The sequence below is a fragment of the Chiroxiphia lanceolata genome, chromosome 21 (assembly GCF_009829145.1).
Source record: "Chiroxiphia lanceolata isolate bChiLan1 chromosome 21, bChiLan1.pri, whole genome shotgun sequence".
Classification (NCBI taxonomy): Eukaryota; Metazoa; Chordata; class Aves; order Passeriformes; family Pipridae; genus Chiroxiphia; species Chiroxiphia lanceolata.
In genome coordinates, this window is record NC_045657.1 from 1,369,947 (window position 1) to 1,395,458 (window position 25,512).

Genomic DNA, 25,512 nt, shown 5'->3' on the forward strand with positions numbered 1-25,512 from the left:
TGCCATGGATTTGGGGTTGATGGACACAGGTGATGTCTGTGCCCAGGTGTTTGATGTGCTGTACTTCAGCACTGTGCTGTGGCAGGGATCTGCTCCTGGGCCTCCACTGGAGAAGCTTCATATTTGGAGGAATGGTTGTGAACTCACCCAGCTGACTCCTTACCTGAGTGGGAGGCAGCGTGGCAGGGCTTTGCTCAGGAATTCTTGCATTCCCTCTTTTCTCTGGTGGACATCTCAGCTGTGACTGGCTCTGGCATTCCAGCAGTGTGGAATGTCCTGCAGACAGGAGGGTGCTCCCCAGCTCCTCCTGTGGCTGCTCCCCTGCAGAGTCAGGTAGTGGTTCCCTGAGTCTCATGTGGGCAATGTCTGCTTACAGCAGGCAGCCTTTCCTGATTAATGTCAAATAAAAGGAGAAATAGAGTTTTAAAAAGACAATCTGAATGAGGGATAGTCCAAGTGCCTTCTTGCTCCCCCCTGGATCAGAGTTCTGGGCTGTCAGCCCCCTTTTGCCAAATGAGTACCAAGAAGAAATGAAGTTGTTCTGTTGTAGTTAAATGTCTTCTGCCTCAACTAAGAACCAAAGAAACCAACACAGTGGATGAACTGGGACTCCTCACCTCACTGCTATTGCCTCCTTCTCCTGGGAACTGATGAGAAAAAGAAAGTTCATCACTGATGCAAGTTTATGCAAGTTTTAGAGGATAATAAAGAGTGTAAATCAGCATCACATGAACTTCCTCTATTCCCAGAACTGCAGCTCCCATTATTGATGTGAATCTTCTCAATGTCCTTTATGGATTAAAGGATGGTGCATGGAAAATGGATGGGGAAAAACCTGCTGAAGAATGTGAGAATGATATGAAAAGGCAAATGGGGACGAAAAGAATTTTGTTTTATTTGGTTTTAAGTTACAAATTGGATGGCAGCAAACTTCAAGTATCCCTTGCTATGAGGAATTCTTTTCACTCAGACACTGCTTTCATGAGTTTCTGCAGAGCTCTGGAAGCACAGTTGGAAGCTGACACAGTGCTGGAAGGCCACAAGTCAAGGTCTGGCCGTGAGCTCTGGAGTGACCCGGCGCTGTTTCCCGTGGATGCCGAGCACAGCGAGGAGCCTCTCGGGGTTCAGGGGCAGTGCAGTTATCCTGGGGCCAGCAGGGAGCAATTCCATGTGGCAGGGAGCTCTTTGGGCTATTTTAACCAATACTGCTCAGAAACCTGCTTTCGAGGTGCTCCCGTACTCCTGTTCCTGCTGTAGCGGCCTCACGCAGGTTGATGGAAGCCTCTGGTAACTTCAAACCCGCGTTTGCCGGGAGTTCTGCGGGTTCCTTCCATGTAGAACCGCTCTGTCTAATGCACGATCTGCCTCTGCCTCCCTTTCCTTTCCCTCTCCCGGTTGTGCTGAAGGTGCGGCCGCGGGGCCCGAGCGCGGCTGACCCGGAGCGGCTGCGCTGCCGCGCGGGACCGCCAGAGGGCGCGGGGGGCACAGGTACGGCCAGGTGAGAGTGGGGAGCACAGGTACGGCCAGGTGAGAGTGGGGAGAACAGGTACGGTCAGGTGAGAGTGGGGAGCACAGGTACGGCCAGGTGAGGGTGGGGAGCACAGGTACGGCCAGGTGAGCATGGGGAGCACAGGTACGGTCAGGTGAGAGTGGGGAGCACAGGTACGGCCAGGTGAGCATGGGGGAGCACAGGTACGGCCAGGTGAGCATGGGGGAGCACAGGTATGGTCAGGTGAGAGTGGGGAGCACAGGTATGGTCAGGTGAGAGTGGGGAGCACAGGTACGGCCAGGTGAGCATGGGGGAGCACAGGTATGGTCAGGTGAGAGTGGGGAGCACAGGTATGGTCAGGTGAGAGTGGGGAGCACAGGTACGGTCAGGTGAGGGTGGGGGAGCACAGGTACAGCCAGGTGAGGGTGGGGGAGCACAGGTACGGCCAGGTGAGGGTGGGGGGAGCACGAGTGAGGCACAGACACAGGTGGGTTTGGGATGTGACCCCAGGTGAGTCCCAGACCCCCAGGGGATTGGGGTGTGACTCCAAGTGAGATACAGACCCCCCCCCCAGGGGACCTGGGGGGTGACCCCAGGTGAGTGACAGACCTCCTGGGGGTTGAGGATGTGACCCCAGGTGAGTGACAGACCTCCCTGAGGTTTGGGATGTGAGCCCGGGGGAGTCACAGACCCTCCATGGGTTTGGGATCTGAGCCCCAGGGGAGTCACAGCCCCAGAGGCTCTCATGGCACACACCGGAATCTCCCGGGGGACTTGGAATTCCAGGCTGCCTTTTTCAACCCGTTACAAAACTTAAAATGTGCTTTTAAATTATTCTCTCGCAGTGAGGTGAGAACTGATGTCCAGTCATCAGGTTCCGAGCTCTAATTTGGGAATTGGAAAAAATTCACAGCCAGGGATTTTTTCTTTCTAAGACTTTATTTAAGGATTTCAGGATTTTGGCCCCCAGTGGAATAAATCCTAATGGATATGCATTAAGAGGCTGAATTTTATTGTTTCTGGAGGTTTGCTTTAATCTAACTTTGCATCAGATTTCACATGGGCTTTGGAGGGAGGACAGTATGGATAGTTATGGACTTAGTAAAGAGCTCTGGTCTTTTATTTCAAAAGGGAACAAAACCAACCCAACTTTGCGTCGCTTTGCTTTGGTTCACAAACTTCCTGGGCCAAGTTTGACAAGGTCCCATAGCCATGTGCAACTGTGATTTCAGTGTTGCTGAATTTGAAGGTTTCAGTGGGTATTCAGGGTTTGTACCAGACTGGAAATCATTCTCCTCGAGTGGAACATTTGTGTGGAAATCCCTCTCGGCCAAAATAGCTGAGCTCTGCACCACTCCTTTTCTAAGATAAAAAGAAATGAATCCATAATAGTTTGTGACAGATGGCAGAAAATGTAACTAACTGAATGTGATTCTGTATGGAGTTATTTGAGGTTTTTGGTGTGATTTGTTGTGAGTTCCTCTCCTCCCCCCTTTCCTTCCCTTTGATTGCAGTCTTTGTCCATTTATTCTTAGGACAGAATAAGATTTCTGAGCAGGGGCCTCTCTTGTGGTGCAAAGTGAGAATTGTTTTTAATTGAGCAGAAACATGTGGAAGGATCAGGAATATCTCAAGGGATTACAGAAAAATTCCAAATTTGTACTACTTACAGCTTGTGTTTAGAGCGGGGTCTGCTGGGAATAAATGTTAGTTAGTGTGACCTGTGACCTTAAAAACTGTTGACATGGATTTCAGCCAGAAACTGGCCACAGAACTCCTTTGTTAGGCTCATTCATAGCTCCTTGAAAACTCCAGTCAGTGAAAGTTGCCAGCTCAAATCTAAGGAAAGCAGAGCCCTTTTTTTTCCTTTTTTTTTTTTCTTTTTTTTTTCCCATGCTTTGGAAACAGTGGCCGCCCCTTCACCAGCAAGACTCCTTTAATGGGGCTGCGGGGCCGAGCCCTGATTGGAACTGACAGCTTCCTGGCCCGGCAGTGCCAACTGGCAGGGCACTGAGCCATGGCACCAACCGCCCCGGGACAGCCTGAGCCCCACCCCAGCACTGCCCGGGGGCACGGAACGGACAGTGTGGGCTGGGGGCTGCCTTGGGATGATTGCCCCCGTCACTGATTTGGCCAAAAGCCACAGGGGAGTGTTCACCCTTGGGGCAGAGAACACGTTTTGGTTTTGGAGTTTTGATGTTGTTGTAGAATGCTTTGAAAAACCTCATCCTTCCGCTCTGAAGGGGTTAAGCTTTACAAAACCTCCTCCCTGGGCACTCGTTTCTGTACAGGTTTCCCCCTTTTGGGGGCTCTGGGTGTCCCAGCTGGGTCCCTGGTGGCACTCAGTGTCTGGCTGCACCAAGGCTCACCTGCCCTGAGTGGTGCTTTTGGAGTAAGAGGCACCATCCCACCAGTAAGTTCAGTTATTCACCGGGACACTTTCTGCTGTTTCTCAGCTGTGGGGTGAGGTCCCACAGGTTCCATATCCTTTGAACAACCTGCACTGTTAAAACACCCAAACATCCGAGTTTTGATTCACGTGTTCCTTGAAGGCTTCATTTCCCACAAGTGTAGGGCTGATGTGTCTGGTGGAATGTTGTCCATGGGATTGTTTTAAGGAAGAAAGTAGTAGGTGCCAAGGTGAAGGAACCTCACTTCTGCCAAGGACAGTGCACCATTAGCCAATCCTGACTGCTGTTTGCCAGGGATGGAGAGGACGAGGGGGGAGGAATAGGAAGCTGCTTCCCCCTCACAGCCACCCTCTTCCTCTGGAGGAATGAGGTTCTTGCCTTTTTCTTCATCTTTATCATCCTCTTTGAATCCTTGTGCTGGTGTTTGTAGCCTCAGCCTGGGCTTCCCACTGAACTGAATTTCACTGGATTCCACCCACTGTTCCAGAGCTGCCTTTGCTGCCTTCCTGCACACACCAGGAACATTTGGTTCATGGTAGTGAGTCAGGTTGGAGTAATTCAGCTCAACAAGAGCTTGAGCCTATAGAAATTCTGTAATAACCCATGGAAATTATTCAATACTTAAATTAGAGAGGTTGATATACTTTGTTTTTGTTCTCAAACATTCTGTGGCTGTTGTTTGAGAGGAGGATTTGCAGATGAATAAGGAAGGACATCCCGTTCTCAGTGGATCTGGAGGAAAGTTTGGAACATTGAAAGGCACAGATTTGTGATACATGCTTTGAACCAGTGTTAATGGGAGTGTTCTTCTGTGCAGTGTACTGGCATTGATGACAAAGAGTTGAATGTATTTAGTAGCACTCTGATATATGGGGAGGCTGAGCCTCAGAATTCTTCTTGTTAACTAAAAATTCTTACCTGATTTACAGTGGCTTCATGCTTTGTTGTTTTTCCTTTGCATATATAAAGTAAATTAATAAGAACACTGTTTTGTGCCTGCTAAGAAAGTAGTTATGCTGCTTTTATTTTGGAGTGAATTGGAAGGTAGAGAAGGGAACCAGCACAAAGAGGGACAAGGAGACAGTTGTGCACCCAGTTGCCATTAGTGACATGTGCCATGAGGGTGCACCCAAAGCACTTTTGCTCTGGCAAGCTGAGTGCAATAAACTGTGGGTGCTTTTCCTTGGTAAGGTTCCACTTAGTTCACTGCAGCTTGTGTGACATTAGTGCTTTTATGCATTGATGGAATTTTAGTTTAGAATTACTGTTTAAGAGAAGTTAACGTATAATCCATTTCTTTTAAAGGAGAGGAAGAGAACTGATGATGAAACTGGGCTGTCCTACAGCAGAGGAAGAATTTCTTTTGCCAGCTTAAAGTTGTAGTAATGAGTTTAGGCTGCAAGCAGTGACTGTACAGAACCCCTGGGCAGAGATAGCCATAAAAAAGAACCCAAACAAAAAAAATCCTTCCACCTTTCTCTCTGTATATCTCTTTTACTTGGCTTCTTTCCCTTTTCACTGTCAGATTTCTGTGTAGACACAGAAAATATTACTGTCTAATTAAGTAAGAAAGAAGTCCAGTCTTTATTTTCTGAGGATTTACTATAGTTGTACGTTGAATAAAATGGTAATAAGTGAAATCAATGTTTTGCTTCCATAAGTATCTATGTGATACTTTGAAGCCTTCCAAGAGATGTTTGGTAATGGCTGGAACACTTTTTGGACAGTCAGTTTGGTCCTTGAGGTGTATCGACCCTGGAATCCCTGTTCTGCTTAAAATGCTCTGGAGATGAAAGCAAATGGCAAACTGCTTCTGTTAGACATTGGCAAAGGCCACGAAATCCATGTATAAATCATGAGAAATTGGATCTCTCTGATTCAACACTGCAACAAAATAGTACCTAATAAAAATGTTGCTGTTGAGACTCTGTCTGCAGCCTTCATAGATTTTTTATTATTGCTATTTTTTAGCAGAGGCTGCAGCAGCTGCTCTGACTGTCAGTGAGAGCTGCAGACACAGATCCCTCAGGGCTCTGCATGGGCCCTACCCAGAGGAGAGGAGAGGAGAGGACAGGCAGGACCTGGAGCTGGAGCCTGACCTTCCCCAGAAACTGGAGTTCCCTCCAAGCTGTAGCTGCAGCAGAGCAGGCCCCTCTCTGTGCTGGGTGACAGGAAGCTGAGCTGAGGTGGCTCAGAAAATGTGAGAACGCCCCGAGTGCGTGTGTCGGAGGCTGGGGGTGCTGCAGGCATTCTGCCTTAACTTGACATGTTTATAAAACAGTTTACATCTCAGAAGTTGAGGGTTTTTACCCCTGCTGATTTGCCTAAACAGACACTGGCTTTTCTTTTCAGTTGCTTGTCAGAATATATGTGGAAAAGTGATGAACCCAGTGAAGAGGGAGCTTGACATCAATTAAATTTAGCTATCTGCTTTGTGTTTCTTCTTCCTGATACACTGTCTCCAGTATAGTTTTCCCAAACTTCCTGTGGTTTTTCTTTATTGTCCTTACGAGTTTTACAAGATAGAGATGAGCTATTGCAAGCTGCAGTTCCAGGAAAAGAAGAATAGAATTTTGTATTACATGTGCTCATTTCTTGCCTTCAGTTTTCATCTCTGCCATTAACCTTTTTGTAGCCTCTAGAAACTTCCTTCAGAAAGCCTGTAGGGTTCAGGATCTTCCCTTGCTCAAGTATTTTTGAATAAGATAGTAATGATTTAAATAAGACAGTCATGCCTCGTGGCTGCAGGAGGGGATGGGAATCTTTGCTGCAGAGAGGAACCAGAAGTTCCCCTTTGTTTCTATCATTTTTTCCTCTTGCCATCCACTAGAAAGAGGAATGACTTCTGTCCATCCAGCAAGCTTGAAGTTTTGTCTGCAGGCACGGCTGGCTGCACTCAAATGCTGGATGCAGAAGAGCTTAGTTGGGTAATATTAGGAAGATATTTTTTCCCACTGAGCTTCCTAGCTGAGCTGAACCTACTCATTGATAACTGCAGCAATGAGCTGTGCAAAAGAAGAGGTGTCTCCTGGGAAGTATTGATATTAGAAATAAATATAAAAATTCAAATTCTCAGTAGCCAAATTTAAGACCCTTCCACTTGTGAATCAGAGGTTAGAAAGAATATGAATATGAATTCTTGATTTGGCTGCTGTTCAGCCATTCTTTAATTGTTCCCATACGGTGCTTGCAACTGGAGAAAAGATGTTGATTTTGAGTTTCTCTGTGAATGTGTATATACACATCATTATTCTTAGTTGGAAGTTGAAGTGTTATCCCTCAGCACTGATGTTTATTGTTTCCACGTTGATTTTGGTACCGGGGCTGAGCTGTGTCCTTGCATTAATTTTGTAGTGGGCTGAAGTTATCCCACTTCTGAGTTAGCAGCAGCCAGAAAGTACAGGGAGTTGTTTACAGAGAGCCCCATCGATTCTCCCTTTCTGTGGGAGCATTCAAGCAGCAAGACCTGCACAGTCTGTTTGGCACAGTAGCTGCTCTCAGCTGGCCCCGAGCCCTCCTGCTGTTAGTGAGGGCAGAGGATGTGCCAGAGCCGGGCTGTGCCGAGCAGAGCCTGCCTGCAAATCTGCTTGTAGTTACCCTGGGGCCTTTTGGCAGCACACTACAGCCCATTGATTTAGTTGCAATCCTTTTTCCTTAATACTTTCCATCTGGCCAACAATGACCTATAACGACAGACACAAAACAGAGTTTGAATTATGAGCAGTGTAATAGTAAAAATGCTTCCCAGTCTCACTCTGGAACCTGCACTGATGGGTCACTGCCACTGCACAGCCCAGGGCAGCAGCTCCACAGCACTGCTGCAACCAGGGAAAGCACTGGAGCTCTTGGGTTCCAGCTCTGTGATAGAGAAATGTGCATTTGAAACTGTGACTGTGTTCCCTCCTTGCTTTTCCTTGCTTTCTGTTGGTCCTGAGCCGGAGGTGCAGCGCTGGCGGTGCCACCTTCCTCAGGCACTCCTCTGCACACACTGCCAGGGACAGCTCACCCCGGGCTGGGGAGGACAGGGAGAGGAACCTGAGGGTGAAAACACTTCAAGGCATGCAGCAACAGGTTTGGGGAACTTCCCTTGTCATGGGTGTTCTCAGCTCTCAGACCTGCAGGAGTGGGTTATTGCTCTGCAGAGTGAGGGGCTGCCAGAGCTGGGCTGTGGCTCTCCCACTGCCGGACAAGCAGGATTCCTGCTCTGGTTACAGTTATCCCCAACACTTGTAGGCCTCTGTGTCTTTAAAGTTTGTATCCTTAAGAAAATCCGGAAACTTATTTGTGCAGTTCCATGGGTTCCAACAGTCCTGGCCCTGCAATTTTTTCTATGTGCAGTTTGCCACCTTCTGAGAATCCTTGGGATTGTAAAAGGATTCGTGGTTTTTTTCCAAAGGTGACAGTAAATTATGCACAGACCCTTAGAGATCTTGTTGGTCATAATATTTACAGGAAAATGAGAAATCAGTGGAAGTGGGAGAAGGCTCCAAAGTGGATTCACATTCACACTGACTACAGGCCTGAAAGGCCTGAGACCCAGGATACCTTCTCCTCCTCCCTCTGCATTGCCAATGCAGGGAATACTAATTTCACTGGCTTTCAGTGAATTTAAAGAGTAGTGAAGGTGTGTCAAAGGGAGTTTATTGCAGATTTTGCTGAAGCTTTAATCTTAACTGCAAGTCAAAACACTTCTGTAAAATATCAATGAGAAGGATCACAACAAAAAATGTCAAGTGTTAGTGATACCAGTGTATTGCTACTGGTGGAATTGGGTAAAGCTGAGAGTTCTGCATTCAGTCCAGCCTCTTCACTGGGCTTGCCTTCTGACCAGAAACTGATTTTACTTAATTAATTAGGGCTTGGTGTCGCGCCTTCTTTCGTTGCTGAACAACTGTAACAGAAGTAATTAAATCATGTCACTTTTTATTACCTTTGGCCCTGGCTGACTGGCTTGGAAACTTCATTTTCGAGCTAATACAAACTGAATTAGCACATCACCTTGGGGAAAACCCCTCCCTGGCACCAAGGGCGAGGGAGGAAGCGGTTAAAGTACTAAATGGATAGATCTTCTCTTCCCAAATGGATCACTTTGGGGCTGCCGGCTGAAGGCTTACAAATGCATCTGTCAGGGGGAGCCATCCTGTCCCTGCTGACAGATGTGAACAACATTCCCAGCGAGATTACACGGTAGCTTCCTCCGGAGCCGCGCAGAGCCCTCGGGTTAGGGGAGGTAATTGGAGACGCCGGGGCTGCTCACGGAGCTGGAACTGCCGGGAAAGGCTGCTGAGGAACGGCTGAGTATTGTCCTGAGAGAAACCCTGGCTCGGGCACTGCGGGCACGGGGGGAAGGCTCCGAGTGGCTTCCGAGGGGCAGAGTTACCTGGGCTGTGCAGGAGCTGGAATGAACCCCTTCATTGTAACCCCAGGTTTGGAACAGCCTGGGGAGGGGACAGGTCTTGCTCCACACTGTGCAAGTATTTACCCACAGCAGCTCAGCTCAGTGTGGGTTAGGATTTATTAGTGTTTGAGAGTGCAGAGAGTAAAATGATTGTGGGCAATTTCCTATTTTAATAATTTGCTTAACTGATGGTTGGACAACAAGCCTTGTAGATCAAAATTGTGCTCTCTAGCCAGTTAGTGGGGCACAGTTAGTGGGCCACAGAGACTTTTCTTTAATTCCTGTGTCACATTTTCAGGAATTCTGTGTGAGGTTCATCAGTGGTGTGTCTGCAGGTGAAGAGTCAAGTGCTGTCATTTCATGTGCTTATTCTTATACCTGAATGGAATTTCTCACTTGGTGCTTTCAGCTCTGGTTGGGTTTGAGTTTAACTTTTGTGACTTGCTACCAACTTTGCCTGTTGTTATTATGAGGAGGCACGTGTGCCACCTCTGAGCATGTGAATGTCTCTTCACTGTGGTGAAGTTCCCTCCCTGTGGAGGGAACTGTAAAACCCGTGGTTCACTTAGGTTTGTTTCTTGTCAATAGGAAACACAAGTGGTGTGGAGAACATTCCAGAAGAGGGGTACCTGTAACTGACTTCTCCTCCACCTTTTGCACTGAAAACATTCTCATCCCCTGCCCCGCGCTCTCTGTATTTCATTTTCCAAAGTGCACAGAATCACTGCTGTGTCCAGAACTCACTCACAGGTGTCACAACACACACCTGATGCTCAGCTCCAGCTTTGAAATGAGCAGCAAATCCTTTTAGCACAAGCACAGCTCCTCACCAGCCTTGCAGTGGGGCTCTTGAGCACACAGGTCGGGAACGTTTTTCTTCCTTTCAGGAGTTTCTCTGTTCCAGGTGGTGACACGAACTGTGTCCCAGGGCAGTGGTTTGGAGCTCCCTGCAGCAGTGCTGGAGCACATGGCCCGTGTGCTGATAGGGAGCACTTCTGATTTATAATAAAAACTTCATCATTCTACTGAAATTCCAGCTGAAACTTAGTACTAGAGGGCATAGCTTGACAAGCACATATGATTGGAGTCAGTAATGAAAAGGAGCTGTTTCTCTGGTCAAGGAAAAAGGGTTAATTTGCATTGGGATGAAAAGGCTGTTCAGGATCTACTATTTCAACCTGTGATAGACTTAACAGCAGGCTTTGATCCCCAAATGAAATGTGATGGATTTCAACTGATGCCAGATGTCTCAAACCTAGTGGGATCTCTGATTGTCTGCCACATCTAGAATTCTCTCTTCCAGCACTTTCATGTGTGCTTTTAAACATGGTTTGAGAAGGGAGATTCCTTGACAAGCTAAGCCTTTGGAATCCTCTCTCTGTATTGTCACTTCAGTGGGGATCTTTAAGCTCTCATGCTGTCTAGTGCATCCTGCTTTTTCAAACCAAACCTCGTGTGCCAAACTGCTCTAACTCCTTCATAACCAATTTTTTTAAGTCCAGGCAATTTAGTGCCAATATCATCTGTAACTTTTCTCAGTTTAAGGCTGTTTTGTACCCTCTTCTTATTTGTTATTTAGAGCATTTTACCCTGCCCAAGGAAAACCATTGGCCAGTGTATTTCTGTTGGTGTTAAGGGAAACATAATTGTTGACTCTTTTACTCCAAGGATATCTTGTTGCATTTCATAAATCTTATTATAAACTGCCAAGCCCTTCAGTATGTCCAGCAACAACCAGGGCCTAAGGATACTTCTGAAATAAATTAAACACAAAATAGCCTATCATAAAATTAAATAAATTTCTAAAATGTCAGAGTGATTGGTGATTCACAAGACGAAAGCTTGACTGTTGAGGGTACTTAAAGCTGTGCCCACTCTAAATGGTGTTGTGCTTGTGAACTTACAGTTCCTTTGTGCAGGGCAGAGGATGGTGGTGCCTGGGCCTGTGAGCCAGAAGGTGTGGGATTCCTGCTCCCCAGGCTGAAGTGTAGAGCTGCAGGCTCTTCAAACAGGTTGGGTTTGTGTAAAATGGTTTTCAATGAAAGCCCAAGGAAGAACTGTTTATTTTTCAGAGTGTGATGTGATGTTGTTTCCCCCTTCTCCGAGGTCAGTGTGTGCCCGGTGGGTGCTGCAGGGTCCTGCACACTGCCATGCCAAGCTCCCCTCAATTCCTTTCATTTACAGAAATTCCACAGCTGCTCTGGACCCTTGTTTTCCCCCCAGGGTTTTGGAGTGAGCACAAAGGCCCCAGGAAGGGGTGCCAGCTCTGTCCCTCTCAGCCCCAGCTGCCTTGGCCATGTCCCAGTGAGGTGTCAGCCCTGAGCAGACACCCTTAGAATGGGCACCTCCAGCTACCTGGGCACTTTGAGCTTGACTAAAATGTAGGATTGTTCCATCCTCACTGTCTGTGCTGCAGTTTCCTGGCCCTGTGTGGTGCTGGGGGTCTCCAGCTCCCTCGGGCTCTCTGTGAGCAGTGGCTGCTGCAGCTCCAGGGCCATGGAGCTGTTTGGGAAGGGCTGGGCTCACAGGGGCATTTGGGGAACTTGGGGGGCTTCATGCAAGGGACACTTACTGTAATTGCTTAGATGTGGTCACACTATGTAGGAAAACAGGAATGGAATGTTTGAATTGACTTTGATTATTGACACACAGGGGCAGGTCACCCCAGTAAGCACTTGCAGTTGGGTTTTGTATGTTGAGATGCTCCGTGAGATGAGGTGTGATCCACTTCTGTGGGGTTTGATACTTCTGAAATGTGTCCATGAGTCACATGCCTGAGCTACAGAACTTTGAACTGAATCACGGGAGGATAATAAACAAAGAGAAGTTTATAACAAAACTGGAGAAAATGCAAAAAGCAAAGAAATGCTGTGGGAGTGAGGAAAGGCAGGGGTGCAGCTGGCTGTCTGTGGTGGCAGGGGCACTCAGGGGGGAGGTGTAAAGCAGAGACACAACTGAAATAAATAAAAAGCTAATGTTCAGAGGAGGCTGGGGAAGGTAAGGCTGGATCTCATCACCATGCACAGGTGTTGCTATGGAGATTTGGGGTGTCTGTGTGTGGTTCAGCTCTGAGTGTGAGAACGTGTCACCAGACGAGTCCAGAAGAGACAATAACGATGCTCTGAGGTCCATGAGGTGCAGGGGAGGACGTGGAACAGAGGGATGGCTGAACTGGGAATTTAGCCCACGGAAGTTCCCAAAGGAGCCTAGAGATGCCTTGGTTCTTTCAACTGCATTTTGTAAAAATGCTGGAAACATTGGGCAGGGGAAGGAAAGGAAGGTGGGGAAAAAAAATGTAGTAGTGTACTACTGCAAGGGAAATAATAGCATGTGGAGGGTCATCCCTGAGCAGAGAGAAGGGATTAGTTTTAAAACATGCAGATAAGTAATTGAACTTAACTGCTAAAAATTAAGGTGGAATTTAAAAATAATTCAAAAGGGAAATTCGTATTTTTAATGAGAGGAAGAAAGAACTGTTTTGATGATGTGTTTTTGCTATTTAAAATCATGTCTGCATAGAACCCCTGAAGAGCATCGTGATGGCAAACATAACTTAGTTCATCATCTGAACCCCAAATCACCATTATTAGCTTAAAACAGAACATGATTCCATGATTAGGAATCATGGGAGGAGAACTGTTGGCTGCCAGGTGCAGGAGGATGGAAAGAAGCAATACTGGTTTTAAGGATGAATTGCAGAGTTTTATCTCTAAATGCCAGAAGTCTTGGATGACTGCTCCCCAAGGCTGGGTGATGTCTGAGGTATTTTCTGTCCTGGTTCTCTCAAACCCGGGGGGGCTGTCCCAGAGATGCCCCCTGAGTGCTGCAGTGTGTGCCAGTGCTGTGTGAGGAGGGCACAGCGTGAGGGGCACTGGTTGGAGCAGGGGGACCCTGCAGTGCCACTCGTGGGGCCTGCTGGGCTCTGAGGGCTCCCAGGGCCACCCCAACAGCCCCTGCTCACCCTGTGGGGAGGGAACTGCTCCCAGTCCAGCACTGGGGCTGCAGCTGCTGCAGGGACACAGGCACAACTCCTGCTGGCACGGGAAGGATTTGGCCTGAATTTCCTCTTCCTTACACTTTTGTCAATCAGGAGGGTGTCAGTGAAGTTGGTGATGATGAATACTATCATTCATGTAACAACCAAGGTCGTTAGTGACAGAACTGAGTATTCTAGGCCACTGCAGAGTATTGTACTGAGCAAAAGGTCAAGATTTGGGAGCTCCCTGAATCGAATCCTGGCTAATACAGACAGATTTTGTAAGCCTGTCACCACAGAGAAGTGTGCCCATCTGTAAAATGGAAATGACTGTTCTGTTTTGCAAGGGAGATGGCAGTTGGTTATGCTGTTATCAAAATATATATAGTATGTGTTATAAATAAATACATGTTAAAATTCCACTTCTGATCTGTGTGAATGGAAGGAGTAAAAGTTATGTGTGCCTGCAACTCAGTCTAGGAGGGGATGCTGCAGGAAATGTGTTGGTGTCAGACGAGTTGCTGAGTCACAGTAATTTCAGAGGATGGGTGTGCAGAAGTGCAGCTCTGCCTGTGCACAGCCCAGGAGCTGCTCTGCTGCTCCAGGAGCTGGGACAGCTGAGCTGCTGATTGTCTTCAGAGGTTCACAGGAGACCAAAGGTACCACAGGGCCCTTTCCAGGAGTGCTTGCTCTGCTCTTCCGTGGTGTCAGCACACCAGGGACATGGAATGGTGGAGCCATCAATGTTAAAAGTTAGTTTTATAGGCAGTTGCTATGGTAATTAGCAAATCTTTGTAAATCATTTGAGAAGGTCCTCCTTGCCACTGGGCTGTGCTGGTGCTGCCCTGGGACATGGAGCCTTTCTGCTGCTGAGGTTCTCAAAGGCTGGAGTGTTGCATGGGAGTTGTTCTGGTGAGTTCAGCATTCACAGGTTCTTGCACACTTGGGTTTCCTGTTGTTTCCTGCTGTTTCCTGCTGCAGGTAACACTGGAAAATCCCTCCCTTTTTAGGTTGGCTTCATTGGAGATTTCCCCTTCCAGCAGAAAGTCGAGTTCCTGGTTCCACACTGTGTGTTTGCCCCTCCCTGCCCTGGCATGGACATGGTATCTGTGGGATAACTGAGGGATTTGAGAGGTCCATGCTGTGCTTAGGGCTCCCCTTCATGTTAATGAGCACTCAAAAAGTATCAAAAGCAATCACAATGGTGGGACTTTCACATTCAAGGAAAGGACATGTCTTATCAAACCCTCTCTTCATTAGCAGTGCCTCAGAACTGGAGAAGAAACAGCTGTTTTTTTCTGAGGAAGGCATCTTTTCAGCTGACTGCCAGTGTTGATGGTTTCTTAAAGATTTCCCCTCTGCTATTCTTAGAGTTGTGTGTTCTTGTGCATCTTCTGGCTTGGGCTGGAAGCAGATGAAAACAGGGCATCATTTCTGGTGTGCCATTGTGGCCTTTCTGCCCTACATCCGTGGGCAGTGTTTGACCTGGCTCAAGGTGAAGTGTTTGTTTCAGTTCATGTTCCCTGGTACAACTCAGCCAGAGGGGGGATTTCTTTTTAATCATTAAAACCCCCACCAGTTGATTGTAGGCAATGCTAATAATTGTTTTGGTTTTAAATGCCTTTGCATTAAGTGTTTAATGAGTAGGAAGCTCCCAGAAATCCACTTTTGTGCCTCATTTCATTGTGTTGGCAGCTCAGTATCTCTGAAGGGAGTTGTGTGGGGTCTGGCTGGGCTGCAGTGACCCTGTTGCACATGTGTGTGTGTGTGTGCACATGTGTGTGTGTACATGTATGTGTGTGTGTGTACATGTGTGCACGTGAGTGTGTGCACGTGTGTGTGTGTGTGTGTACACATGTGTGTGCGCACATGTGTGTGTTTTTGTTGTGTGTGTGTGCACATGGCCATGTCAGTGCAGCTGCTTCACTTCAGAGGGGCTGCAGAGTCCCCCCTTTGGGTGCAGCCCTTTCAGGAGGGCAGGGCAGTGACCTGCCCCGTGCTGCTGTGGCAGAGAATTCTTTCCCTTCCTGTGTTAAAGTGGATGAGTTTGTTGAACAATTCGAAGCTCTGTTGAGTGCAGGGCATTTTCCTCTGGGCAGCAGCTGATCCTGGGTAATGACACCTTCTGATCAGTGTGACTTAGGGAGTGCAGATGGGCTCGTGGGCCTTCCCTGTCCCTCTGCCCTCCCCAGCCCCTTCCAAGGCTCTGCTTCTCCCTGCAGGTCTGCCCTGGGAAAGGTGAGCCCCAGACCTGCAAACTGCCAGCCCACAGCCATGGCTCGGTTGGGCTTCCTGCTAATTCCTTCTTTTCCTCCCTCTGCTGTTGTCTCAGCTGGCCCAACAGTTGTTGGGTTTTCAGTCTGTTCAAGCCCCACGTTTTGGGACCCTTTGTGTTTGCAGGAGGCAGCACAGCGCTGCTGTCTGAGTGCTCTGCCAGCCCCTGATTGCTGTGACACACGTAACCAATGGTGTTCTGAGCTTTCGAGGGGGGCTCTGAAAAGGTGATGACATGTGAGGCAGTGAATGAGGCTCTGTGCAGGAGAGTCTGTGCAGACCCGGTGGAGCACAGGGAGCACCTTCCTGTGCCCGGCCCTGCTTCCATCAGCCAGGGCTGGGGCATCTGGGCTGGCTCAGCCTGGACTGGCTCAGCCTGGACTGTCTCTCCAGGGCAGTGTCCCCAGGACTTGCCCCCCCAGGGCTGTCCCCAGCTGTGTCACACCCCAGGTTCCAAGCACAGGCCAGCCCAGTGCTGAGCCCGTCCCTCAGCCTGGAGAAGCCCCGTTTGCCGAGGCTTTGACTGGATTCCCAGCACTTGTGGCACTTGTGTTGCTATCCATGTGTACACGTGTGAGGAAACTGGGAACGGGGGTGAAGCTAAAAAAGAATGAATTCAGATTGCCCTTTTATTTTTGTTTACTCTTCCACCCCAGTGTGATTTATGCTCATTGGAGTCTTTGAACCTCAGGCCCGTGAGTGGAGCCCGGTTTGGGGCTGGTTTGGTGCTGCTGGCGGGGGCTGTGCGAGCTCAGAGCTCTGGGCAACTTCACTGCAGAGCTTCCCTTCCTTTGCTTAACCTCTGACCTGTGAAAACAAGAGTTAATCAAAACTTCTGAGGTAGCTAAGAGGAAGGGGAAGTGTTTGGTTACAAATTAAATATGAGCAAGTCATAAGCCATAAATCTTCTGTAGTGCTACCAGTTGTGCTACTTAAGTTCATGCGGCACAGAAAGTTTTGGGTTATAAACTCAACCTCTGTTTCTTTGGAGGGGTGTTTAAAGGCTGCCTTGAGGATTTGCTTTTTGTAAGGAAAATTCACATATTTTCTTTTTTTTTCCTTTTGCAGAGATGTAGAAACAAACTGAGATAACTATATTGCTTAGTTTTTTTTTCAGCTTTAACCGGTCACAGTTAGGTCTAATAAAAGCAGAACTGTTTCACTATTGAGTAGTCAACACATGGAATAAGTGATGAAGTAAAAGTATTGAAGGTGGCAGGATAAATTAGCTTTCTAATGTATCCAAAACTTTTGGGCTGAGAGAGATCCTGAATCGTGCTGTGGCAATGGGGGAGGTGAAAACTGAAGTGAGATTGTCTACAGAATTCCCGCAATTCTGCGGTGGGTTTGTTTTATCTTGTCTTGCCCCTCTCTTGAGGAAAGCCTCACAGATCCCTGTGTGTTGTGGAGTGCTGAGTTCTGCTTCAAGTACCAGCTCATTTCCTCAGCTCCCAGACTATGACACTTCTCAAACTGAGATGTTATTCTCAAAATAGAAGAAGAAGCAGTTAAAGCTGAGATGTTAAACCATCACCTGGAAAACAAGGAATAGTTAAAGTTGCAAAAAGGACATGAGGTTCATCAGAGGATACTGGTGAGGGGAAAAGGGAAGGCCAAGGGGTGTAACAGCGGTGCACCCAGGCCCCTGGCAGGGCAGAGCAGTGTGAGCAGCAGCCCCTGACCCTGGTCCGGGGGCTCAGCATTGTCCCACTGGGTCCCTGTGCTGCCAGGACCTGCTCCATGGTCACCCTCAGAGCCTGGGGAACCTGCTTTGCCTCTTGCTTTGATGCACATACATCATAAACACAGGAGCAGCTTTAAAGGTTCTCATTTCAGCCCTGTCAGTGCAGCTCTGCAGCTTCCCCACTCGCAGGCACTGCTGGCAGCAACTTGTAAATGTAGTTTTCCAGAAGGTCCCCGAGCGATTAAGAAGAACTTTAATTGTGCCTCCCTGGAAGCAGCTGTGGTTTCCCACTGCCAGGGAGCTTTCTGCCTCCTTGGTTTCCTGTCTTCTGAAACTCTTTTGATAGATGCCTTGCACGGATTTGTTTACCAGGTTCTTAATCTCTACTTAGCAGATATGTTTGGAGAGGATTTCTTGTTACCCTTGTAATGGCTTTTAACTCTGCTGAAGTTTATTTAACTAAACAGAAAGAAAGAAACTTATCTTCTACCTAATCCTTCTGGATTGTTTACAATATAATGCCAAACTTAAATGCTGTTTTAAGTGGTAATTGTCTGTCTTTCTGCTCTATTCCAATACACACTTTGTAAAGATGTTTGGAGCGTATTAATTTAAACGATAATACTGTCATATAACATGAAAAGTTAAGTTGCTTATCAGTATATTTTGATAAGCTACTTACATTTTACAGTAGCATTTGCAGGCTTCAAACAAAGGCTAATGATGGAGTGCCAGTCCCTGTGTCTGTCTCATACACAGCTTCTCACCTCATTTATCACCCAGAGCTGCCCAGGCAGAGCACGGGGCACTCCATTCCTTACAGCTGTCAGGATGGAGTCATATTTTATAAAAACTTTAGATCCTGTCTCACTATGTCACAGTAGAACCCATTTGCTTCAGAAAGCAGCTGTGGTTAAAGCAGCATCAGGCAGTGCCTCACACTGGCTTTGCATTTGCTGCAGCCCAGGGAAATCCCTCACAGGTCTGGGAAAAGGGGTTGGAATAAAGAGCCGTGCCATGAAAACAGGGCACAGAACCCTCCCAAAGCTGTAGTGGAAAGGAACATCTTCTCTGTCTTGCTTTGTGCAGTGGAGATGTAATTCAAATGAAAAGGCTGTGGTTTTTCTGCATGTTTCTCTTTGAATCTTGTTTCTTCTTTTCTTGTGGAAGTTGTGTGCAAATGTGAAGGTGAAGTTTCTGTTTGACCAAAGTAAGGGCCAGGCTAAACACGCTGATGGGATGAGATCTGGCAACAATTGAAACCTGAGATACTGGTTATACAGTTTAAAAAATCCACTTGTGGGAGGACTCAAACCCAAAATAACTGCCTGGCTTGGCTTTCCAAGGACCCTCAGCAGCTGTACAGGAGAAGAGTTATTTGACATTCAGTATGTTCCAGCACACACGGACATCAGTGCACAGAGATCTTTGGGGTTAAACCTTGTGTGGGACTGTGTGTGTTGGTGAGGGTGGGCAGCCCTGGTGCTGTGGGGCTGGGTGGTGCCCAGCAGTGGGGAAGGGTGAACTCTGAAGCTCAGCCCTCCAAGGAGAGGGATCCCTCAGCCTCCTGGCAGAGCTCTCCTCCCAGTGGAAGTCTGCTGTGGCTTTCCTGACAGATAATTATGCAGCATCACGTTAGGATGCATCTGTAGCATAAGGGCTGGTGATCCTGGATTTATTAACTGAGATTTAGCAAGTTAAATGTATGCTTTTTCTTTTTTTCTTTTTTTCCAGTTACCTCCCGTGGTTTGAAGTCTTTTATAAGCTGCTCAATGTCTTGGCAGATTATTCAGCAAAAGGACAGGTATTATTCTGAGATACTGACCCTCCTTTTCCCTGCCCAATATCAGATGGGGGTGAGAGGATGAAACGAGCTGGTTGAAGAGCTGCTTCTATGAGAGTGACCATGTGAATTATTAATCCCTATGATGCAGTGACATAGAAGGTCATATTCAGCTTGGGAAGTGCCTGTGAAAAATAAATATACATTTAAATTATTTTTGGGAAAAGATGAAGCCCAAGGGTGTGGCTGTGGCTCCACTACAGTCCCTGGGTTCCTGCAGTGACCCATGCTGGGCTGACCCCTGCCCTGTGCTCAGCGGTCCTGCAATTCCATGTTCTGACAGGGGCTGATCCAAGGTTACTGTCAGTGTAGAACTAACCTTACTAATACCAAGTTTACCCACCTGGCATCATCTGGCCCTTCTGCCCTGGAGTTAACTCAGTTGCACCAATGCCTACTTAGTATTCCTTTTTTTTTTCCTCCTTATTTCAGGATAGTCAAAGGAGTGAGCTCCTAGAAACGTTTCATAAACTCACCATCCCTGAGCCAGGAACCTCTGTTCATCTTGGAGTGGTAAGTGAAGAGGGGAGATGGAAACTAAGGTGCTTGATATTCATTCCGTGTCATAACAGAGGAATGTCAACAGCAATTCTCTGTCCTGGAGCTTGTACACAGATGTTGTTTCCCTGTGAGGACACAGAGCTGTGAAATTCCCCTTTTCACATTCAGGGCCCTCTGTTTGCCTCTCCCTAACCTCAGATGTCTCTGAAATGCTGTTCTCTGGTTGGAGGGAGGTTGTGTGTGTTCCCCATGGAGGTCTCTGCCATCCCCTGTGACCTGGGGGAGGTCACGGAGCAGCACCAGGACATTTATTGCCCACAGTCCTGCACAGCTCCTGGGTCCTGCAAAGGGACAGGGCTGGGGGGGAAACAGTCACATACCTGTCACAGCAGCCTTTGCAGTATTCATTGTTTATCACATTTACTGGTTCCTTCTCCTCTTCCCCCCTCCCTGAAAAAAATTCGCATGAAAAAGAATTTCTTGCATTTTTATATCTTGTGAGAAAATTAAGCAAAGCACAGCAGCAGAACAGATTTGGGCTTTTGTTGATGGGATTGCACTTTGCATTTAGTCTTTTGGGGTTTTTGTCCTCAGGCTCCTTTTTGCAGCACACCCCTGTGTCCCAGGCACGGTGACATCCCACAGAGCCTGTTGCTGCCTCTGCCTGTGGGGAGTTCACAGGGACACTCCCCCCCTCCCATCTCCTCTGCTCCTGCTCCCACAGGACTGGCTGGCAGCAGGAGCTGCCCCTGCTCCCCTTGCCTGGACAGGAGCAGTGGTGTGGCCCTGCTGGTCCCCCACTGGCCCTGGACTGTCCCTGTCCCCTCAGGGCTCCCTCTGTGTGAGCAGGATTTCTGTTCAGAGGATGAGTGACAAGGAGCCATCTCCCAAGGCCAGGATCAGTTGGGATATTCCGGTTTTTTCATACCAGTGGTTCCAAGGAATGCTGCTGGTCTCCCCTTGTCTCAGACATTTCATGGGCGGTGAAGCAAGAAAGGATATAAAAAGGCAGCCCAGGGACTGTGAGCTGTGGTGTGTTCCTACATTTTATTTTGGCTGTTTCTGAGCCTGTTTCGGGGTCAGGGTGAAGTTCCTCCATGTGACACAGCTCTATGTGCTGTTCCTGCATTGCATCTTTGCAACCAGACCAAACCAGTGACACATCAGAAGCAGAAATGGTGTTTATAGTGTCTGTATTCAGTGTGGCTGTTGGACCCACTTGCTGTTTCAGGTTATAGTCTGATCATGAGGCACTGATTGCAATAATCAATATTTTCTCTTTTTGTAGCACTCTTATTTTACTGTACCTGACACCAGAGAGCTTCCCAGTATACCTGAAAATGTGAGTATTTGAGAGGACCCTGCACTTTACTGCTTCTATTTAATGTCACAGCAACACAGATAACACATGTTAGTTTGATAGTCATGGATTATATCCTGTGGAATACTGAGTTTTAGGAGCTGGCAATCTGCACATGTGATTAAAAACTGAATTGCACAAAGGGCAAAGTACTAATGGCCGTGTGGAAATGGGCAGAAACAGCAGATCTGCTAATCCTGCACTGGGACCCCTCGGGAAGGATGACCAGGGAAAACAACCAGTTTGGCTTCTGAAAATGTCACACACGTCTGATCTCAGAGCCACTTCTCTGGAGACTGTTGGAGCCTCACAAATCTGAGGTGTTCCAGCAGGGCTGGGCTCTCCAGCCAGGGGCTGGGGCTGGGGGAACACAATGCTGGCATTTGCCTCTCCTCAGTGCTCTTTAATGTGCTCCCTCTGTGTCTCAGCCAAATTCCTGTGCCTGACATCCCAGTTTTCTTCCTGGAGCATCGTGTGTTGGTCTGAGCATCAAATACCTCAGCTGAGGCATGAAAGAAAGGGAAGGCATCATCAAGACATTTCATCTCATTTGGGGATGATTTGTATAGCAGATAGCATTTGGGGCTGTTTGTTTCTCTTTCAAAACACTGCTGATGTCTTCTCTGTGTTGCAGACTCTTCTACTGACACGGATCCTGTCAGTGAATTTAATAGATGAGCTCTTTCTTCTGAAGTGCTTTATTTTTGTACAAATACAAATACACTGGGTGTAATTCAAGAATCAGTTCCTGAATCTAAACCAGCTATCAAATCCTGTCCTAACTCACAGAGTCAGTGATGGGCCTTGGAGGTGCCTGGTGCTATCAGGTGTCCTGCTGTCCCTGCCAGGGTGGGCTGGGCAGGGTCTGGGGACAGCCAGGGCCCCTCTGGGAGCAGGAGAGGGGACATTTCATTGGGGTGACAGACCCGTGAGCCAACACCTGTGTCTGCCCAGGTCAGAAGGGCTGGGGCTCACTGTAAGAAAGCAAAATCCTACAAATCAAGTGCACTGGTCTAACTGCAGCTGCAGTTGACTCTCTGCTATTTCTCAGGCATTTCTCATGTTTATATTTACCTAATGAATATTGTATAATTTCTTAGGAGGTTTTTATCTGGGTGTTAATGCCGCTTTCATGTGGAATTAAAACCTGATAATACAAGGACATTAAAGGAGCCTAAGTCTTCATGTATTTTAATCAATGGACTTGATTTATTCAAAATTCAACATCTCTTATCAGTGATTACATTTTGAACCCCATATTTAGCAAAAGTTTTAGTAGTGCCAAACTTTGAAGTTGGATGCGATGATGAATGGAGAGCTGCAGAGAGCTCTGTTTGGAATGTTAACAAGGCGCTTGGAATTATCTGACTTGGTGTCAGATCCCTGTGTTTAATGAGTTTAATGTGAGGGACATGTAAATGCATTGTGGCTTCAGAAATGATCGGGGTCACTGCAGGAAATGCAGTGTGAGACTAAATTTCCTGGGAGTGGCTGTTGTGTTTCAGAAGTATCAGGTAAATTAACAGGCTGAAATGGTGACATTTTCTTGGTGATCATACTCTGGGGTATTTTTGTATCACTGAGTCCCTTTTCCTCGTTAGATGATGGTGGAAGAGAAGTCTGTGATTTTTAATCTCAAAACTCAGTGTGCATTTATTGATATTAGATAGCAAATGATCAAATGGATGATTGATCTAGGAACGAACTTCCAAAGGAGCATGAGGGAGTTTTGTGGCACTCTTGATGAATTTTGAGGAGTGGGGATACCTGTTCCTATATCTGGTCTGAAAACCCCACTTTTTCCTGCCCCGAGGAAGGTTTCAGTCCTAGGAAACAAAATACCCAACCATTATCCTGCAAATTGGAACGCTTTCATTTGTATTTATTTAACTCATTCATGGTTTTGTCACTTACGAGACATGTCTTTCAAAATACATGTGTAAGGCCCAATTTGAGCTTCAGAGCTGACAGCTTTCTCATAAATACGGCTCCCAGGGAACACGTGAGCCTCCTCAGTACCAATACATTTCCATGCAGCCCACATGCTTCCCAGGTGTCCTTGGCAAATCTCTGAGAGCAGACAGGACTCAAACCTCACAAATCTTCCCATCTGAAGGTACATTTGTGTGTCATTCCACCACGGTGCACCCGGTGGAGGAACAATCGCGAGTCCAGTCCCACGTCTGTTTTCCTCTCGCAGTGGGTGCTGGTGCCTCACACACACATCCCTGTGGAGCAGAGCTCCTCCCCAGGCAGGGTGCAGGGGCTGTGTGCTCCTTCTGCCGTGCCCCTGATTTGGGTGGCAGCAAAAGTTCAGGGCTCCTTAAAAATGGTTTTAATTCCCCCAGTGTGCAGGAGCTGTGTCGTCACGCGCCGTGTTTTGGCGTCGGGGAAGGCTGGGTGAGAGGGGGAAGAGGAGCCGTAGAGAAGACAGCTTATGTTTAGACAAAAATATCATGTTAATCAGCACAGATGGGATGAGAAATACAGAAAAAGTACATGATAGTTTAATAGGTTTTTGGCAAAACGTGTTGGCTTTTTTTTTCCTCCTTTGACTGTACCTGTCTGTGGCTCCAGCTTTGCTGTAACAAAGACCTGGGTGGTTGTTTTATTGTACATATTTGAAGCCAACCATAATGAACCCAGTTTTTATCTCTCTACATCCTGGTCCCAAAGTCTCCCAAATACAGTGCTTAATTTTCCTTCAGTTCTTTGTGTTTGGATGGCAAGCTGGGGAACATATTTTTGCACAGTATGAAGCATCTTGGCAGACTTCTCAGGCCAAGTATCTTGGATCTGTCAAAAGTGCTAATAGGCTTTGTTGAGCTTCTTTAAGTTTCTAAATCATATTTGCTTTTTGCTTTTCTGCACTTTTTTATTTAAGGATGATTAAGATTGCACTTGAATTCATGACTAATCTAATTTTGCTCTCACATGTGCTTTTTGTATAAGGCTGTCTTTATCATATAGCAACCCTTTCATGTCTGTAAGAAGCTATTTGGAAACAAATTCCCTAATTCAGCATTTCTGGGCGTATTACCTTTTCCTCCAGAATACCCCTTTTCTTTAATTTCTATGTTTTAAGAAGTGAAAATACCCTCTCCACACACAAATCCTTTTTTCTTTACCTTGCCCTGGGGAGCCCCTCGTTCTAGGCGAGCAGAACACGCTGGGATCCAGTTGCCTCTGTTGTGGCTTTCTGGTTTTGATAGTGAAGATCTCAGGATCACGTTGTGCTGTTTGTTAGGAGGCATCTGCAGTGTTCAGTCCTGCCCCATGAGCTGTGCCCTGCAGCACGAGCACAGGGGGAGGGGATGGCCTGGGCATGGAGTGACAGTGCAGGAGTGGAATTGTGGCACAACAGAAGAGTGAAATCCGTTTGCCTTTTAGTTTTTTGGGTTTATTTTTGCTAAGGACACTTGGTTTTGTGATATGGTGAATCAAAACTTCTGTTCTCTCTTCCCAGAGGAACCTGACAGAGTACTTTGTGGCAGTGGATGTGAACAACATGCTGCACCTCTACGCCAGCATGCTGTACGAGCGCCGCATCCTCATCTGCTGCAGCAAGCTCAGCACTGTGAGTAAAATGCACAAGACTTTCTTCTAGTCACAGTAGTTTTAATTATTTTTTTTCTGCAGTCATGTATTGGAAGTGATCTGATTATCTCCAGGTCCCCCTTTCAGTCTCACTTATGCAACCTCAGCTCAGTTCTGTGCCTGTGTGTGAGGATTTTACAGCACTTCTCTTGGCCTCTGATGTTCAAATGAGAAAGGGTTTTTTGGATACAGGAATTCTTGGGGTTGTTTGGTACGTGAATGTACAAAGGCTTATGCCATAGTGAAGTCCTTTTTTCATAATTTACTTGACAGGAAAAAAAAATAGATAAATGACACTGTCAAATGGATGTCACAGTGACCTTCTGCAGAGGGAGCAGGGGAGTGGGCTGGAGTACATTGACAATCCACAGTTTTGCAGTTGTGTTTGATAAGGTTTAGTCTTAGTGCTACTTAGGCTCCATCAAGTGTCTGAGAGATGAAAGCTGCTGAATATTCTGGAGTACTCTCTTCTGAAAATGGCTGGAGATCAAAACGAGCACAGGCCTGCTCAGTTCAAAGTTTGGTGTTCTGCATTTCAAGGTTTAGCAGTCAATAAGATTGTGATTTTCCTTATAAAAGCAAATGCTCCGTGGTCGTTGTGTTTGCTCTGTAAAAGGCTATTGATTGCTGTCCTTTGTGAGTGACGAAGATGGTTTAACTAATTTTGCTTTCTAGTGCTGTGGACTGAGCACTTGAGTGGCCCTGCCTAAGACAGAGCTACCATTTCCATCTCTGTGGCATTAACCAGGCTCTGACTGTATGGCCATGACCTGCTTTGTGTCTGAGATTAAAACTGCTCCCTGGAATTGTCAATGCTCGAGAAGGCTGAAGTGGTGTCCATAAACCCACGTAGGGTGGTCTGTCAGCACAGGGCAGGGAAGTGAGAGAGAGTAAGGCCTCATACCCAATCCCAGAATAACTGCTGCAGTGTCATTTTGAAGGGTAAGCAAAAGGTGGAGAATTAGAATAACCTCTGGGA

At 47.1% G+C, this 25,512-nt stretch overlaps 1 protein-coding gene across 1 annotated transcript in view; it reads left to right on the forward strand.

Annotated features, from left to right (window-relative positions):
• The window catches only part of DENND1A (DENN domain containing 1A), a 155,934-nt gene that overhangs the window by 49,527 nt on the left and 80,895 nt on the right, over positions 1 to 25,512 (forward strand). The window contains 4 exon segments of the mRNA XM_032708612.1: positions 18,967 to 19,036; positions 19,508 to 19,588; positions 20,865 to 20,918; positions 24,403 to 24,513. Coding sequence (XP_032564503.1) covers positions 18,967 to 19,036; positions 19,508 to 19,588; positions 20,865 to 20,918; positions 24,403 to 24,513 — 316 coding nt within the window.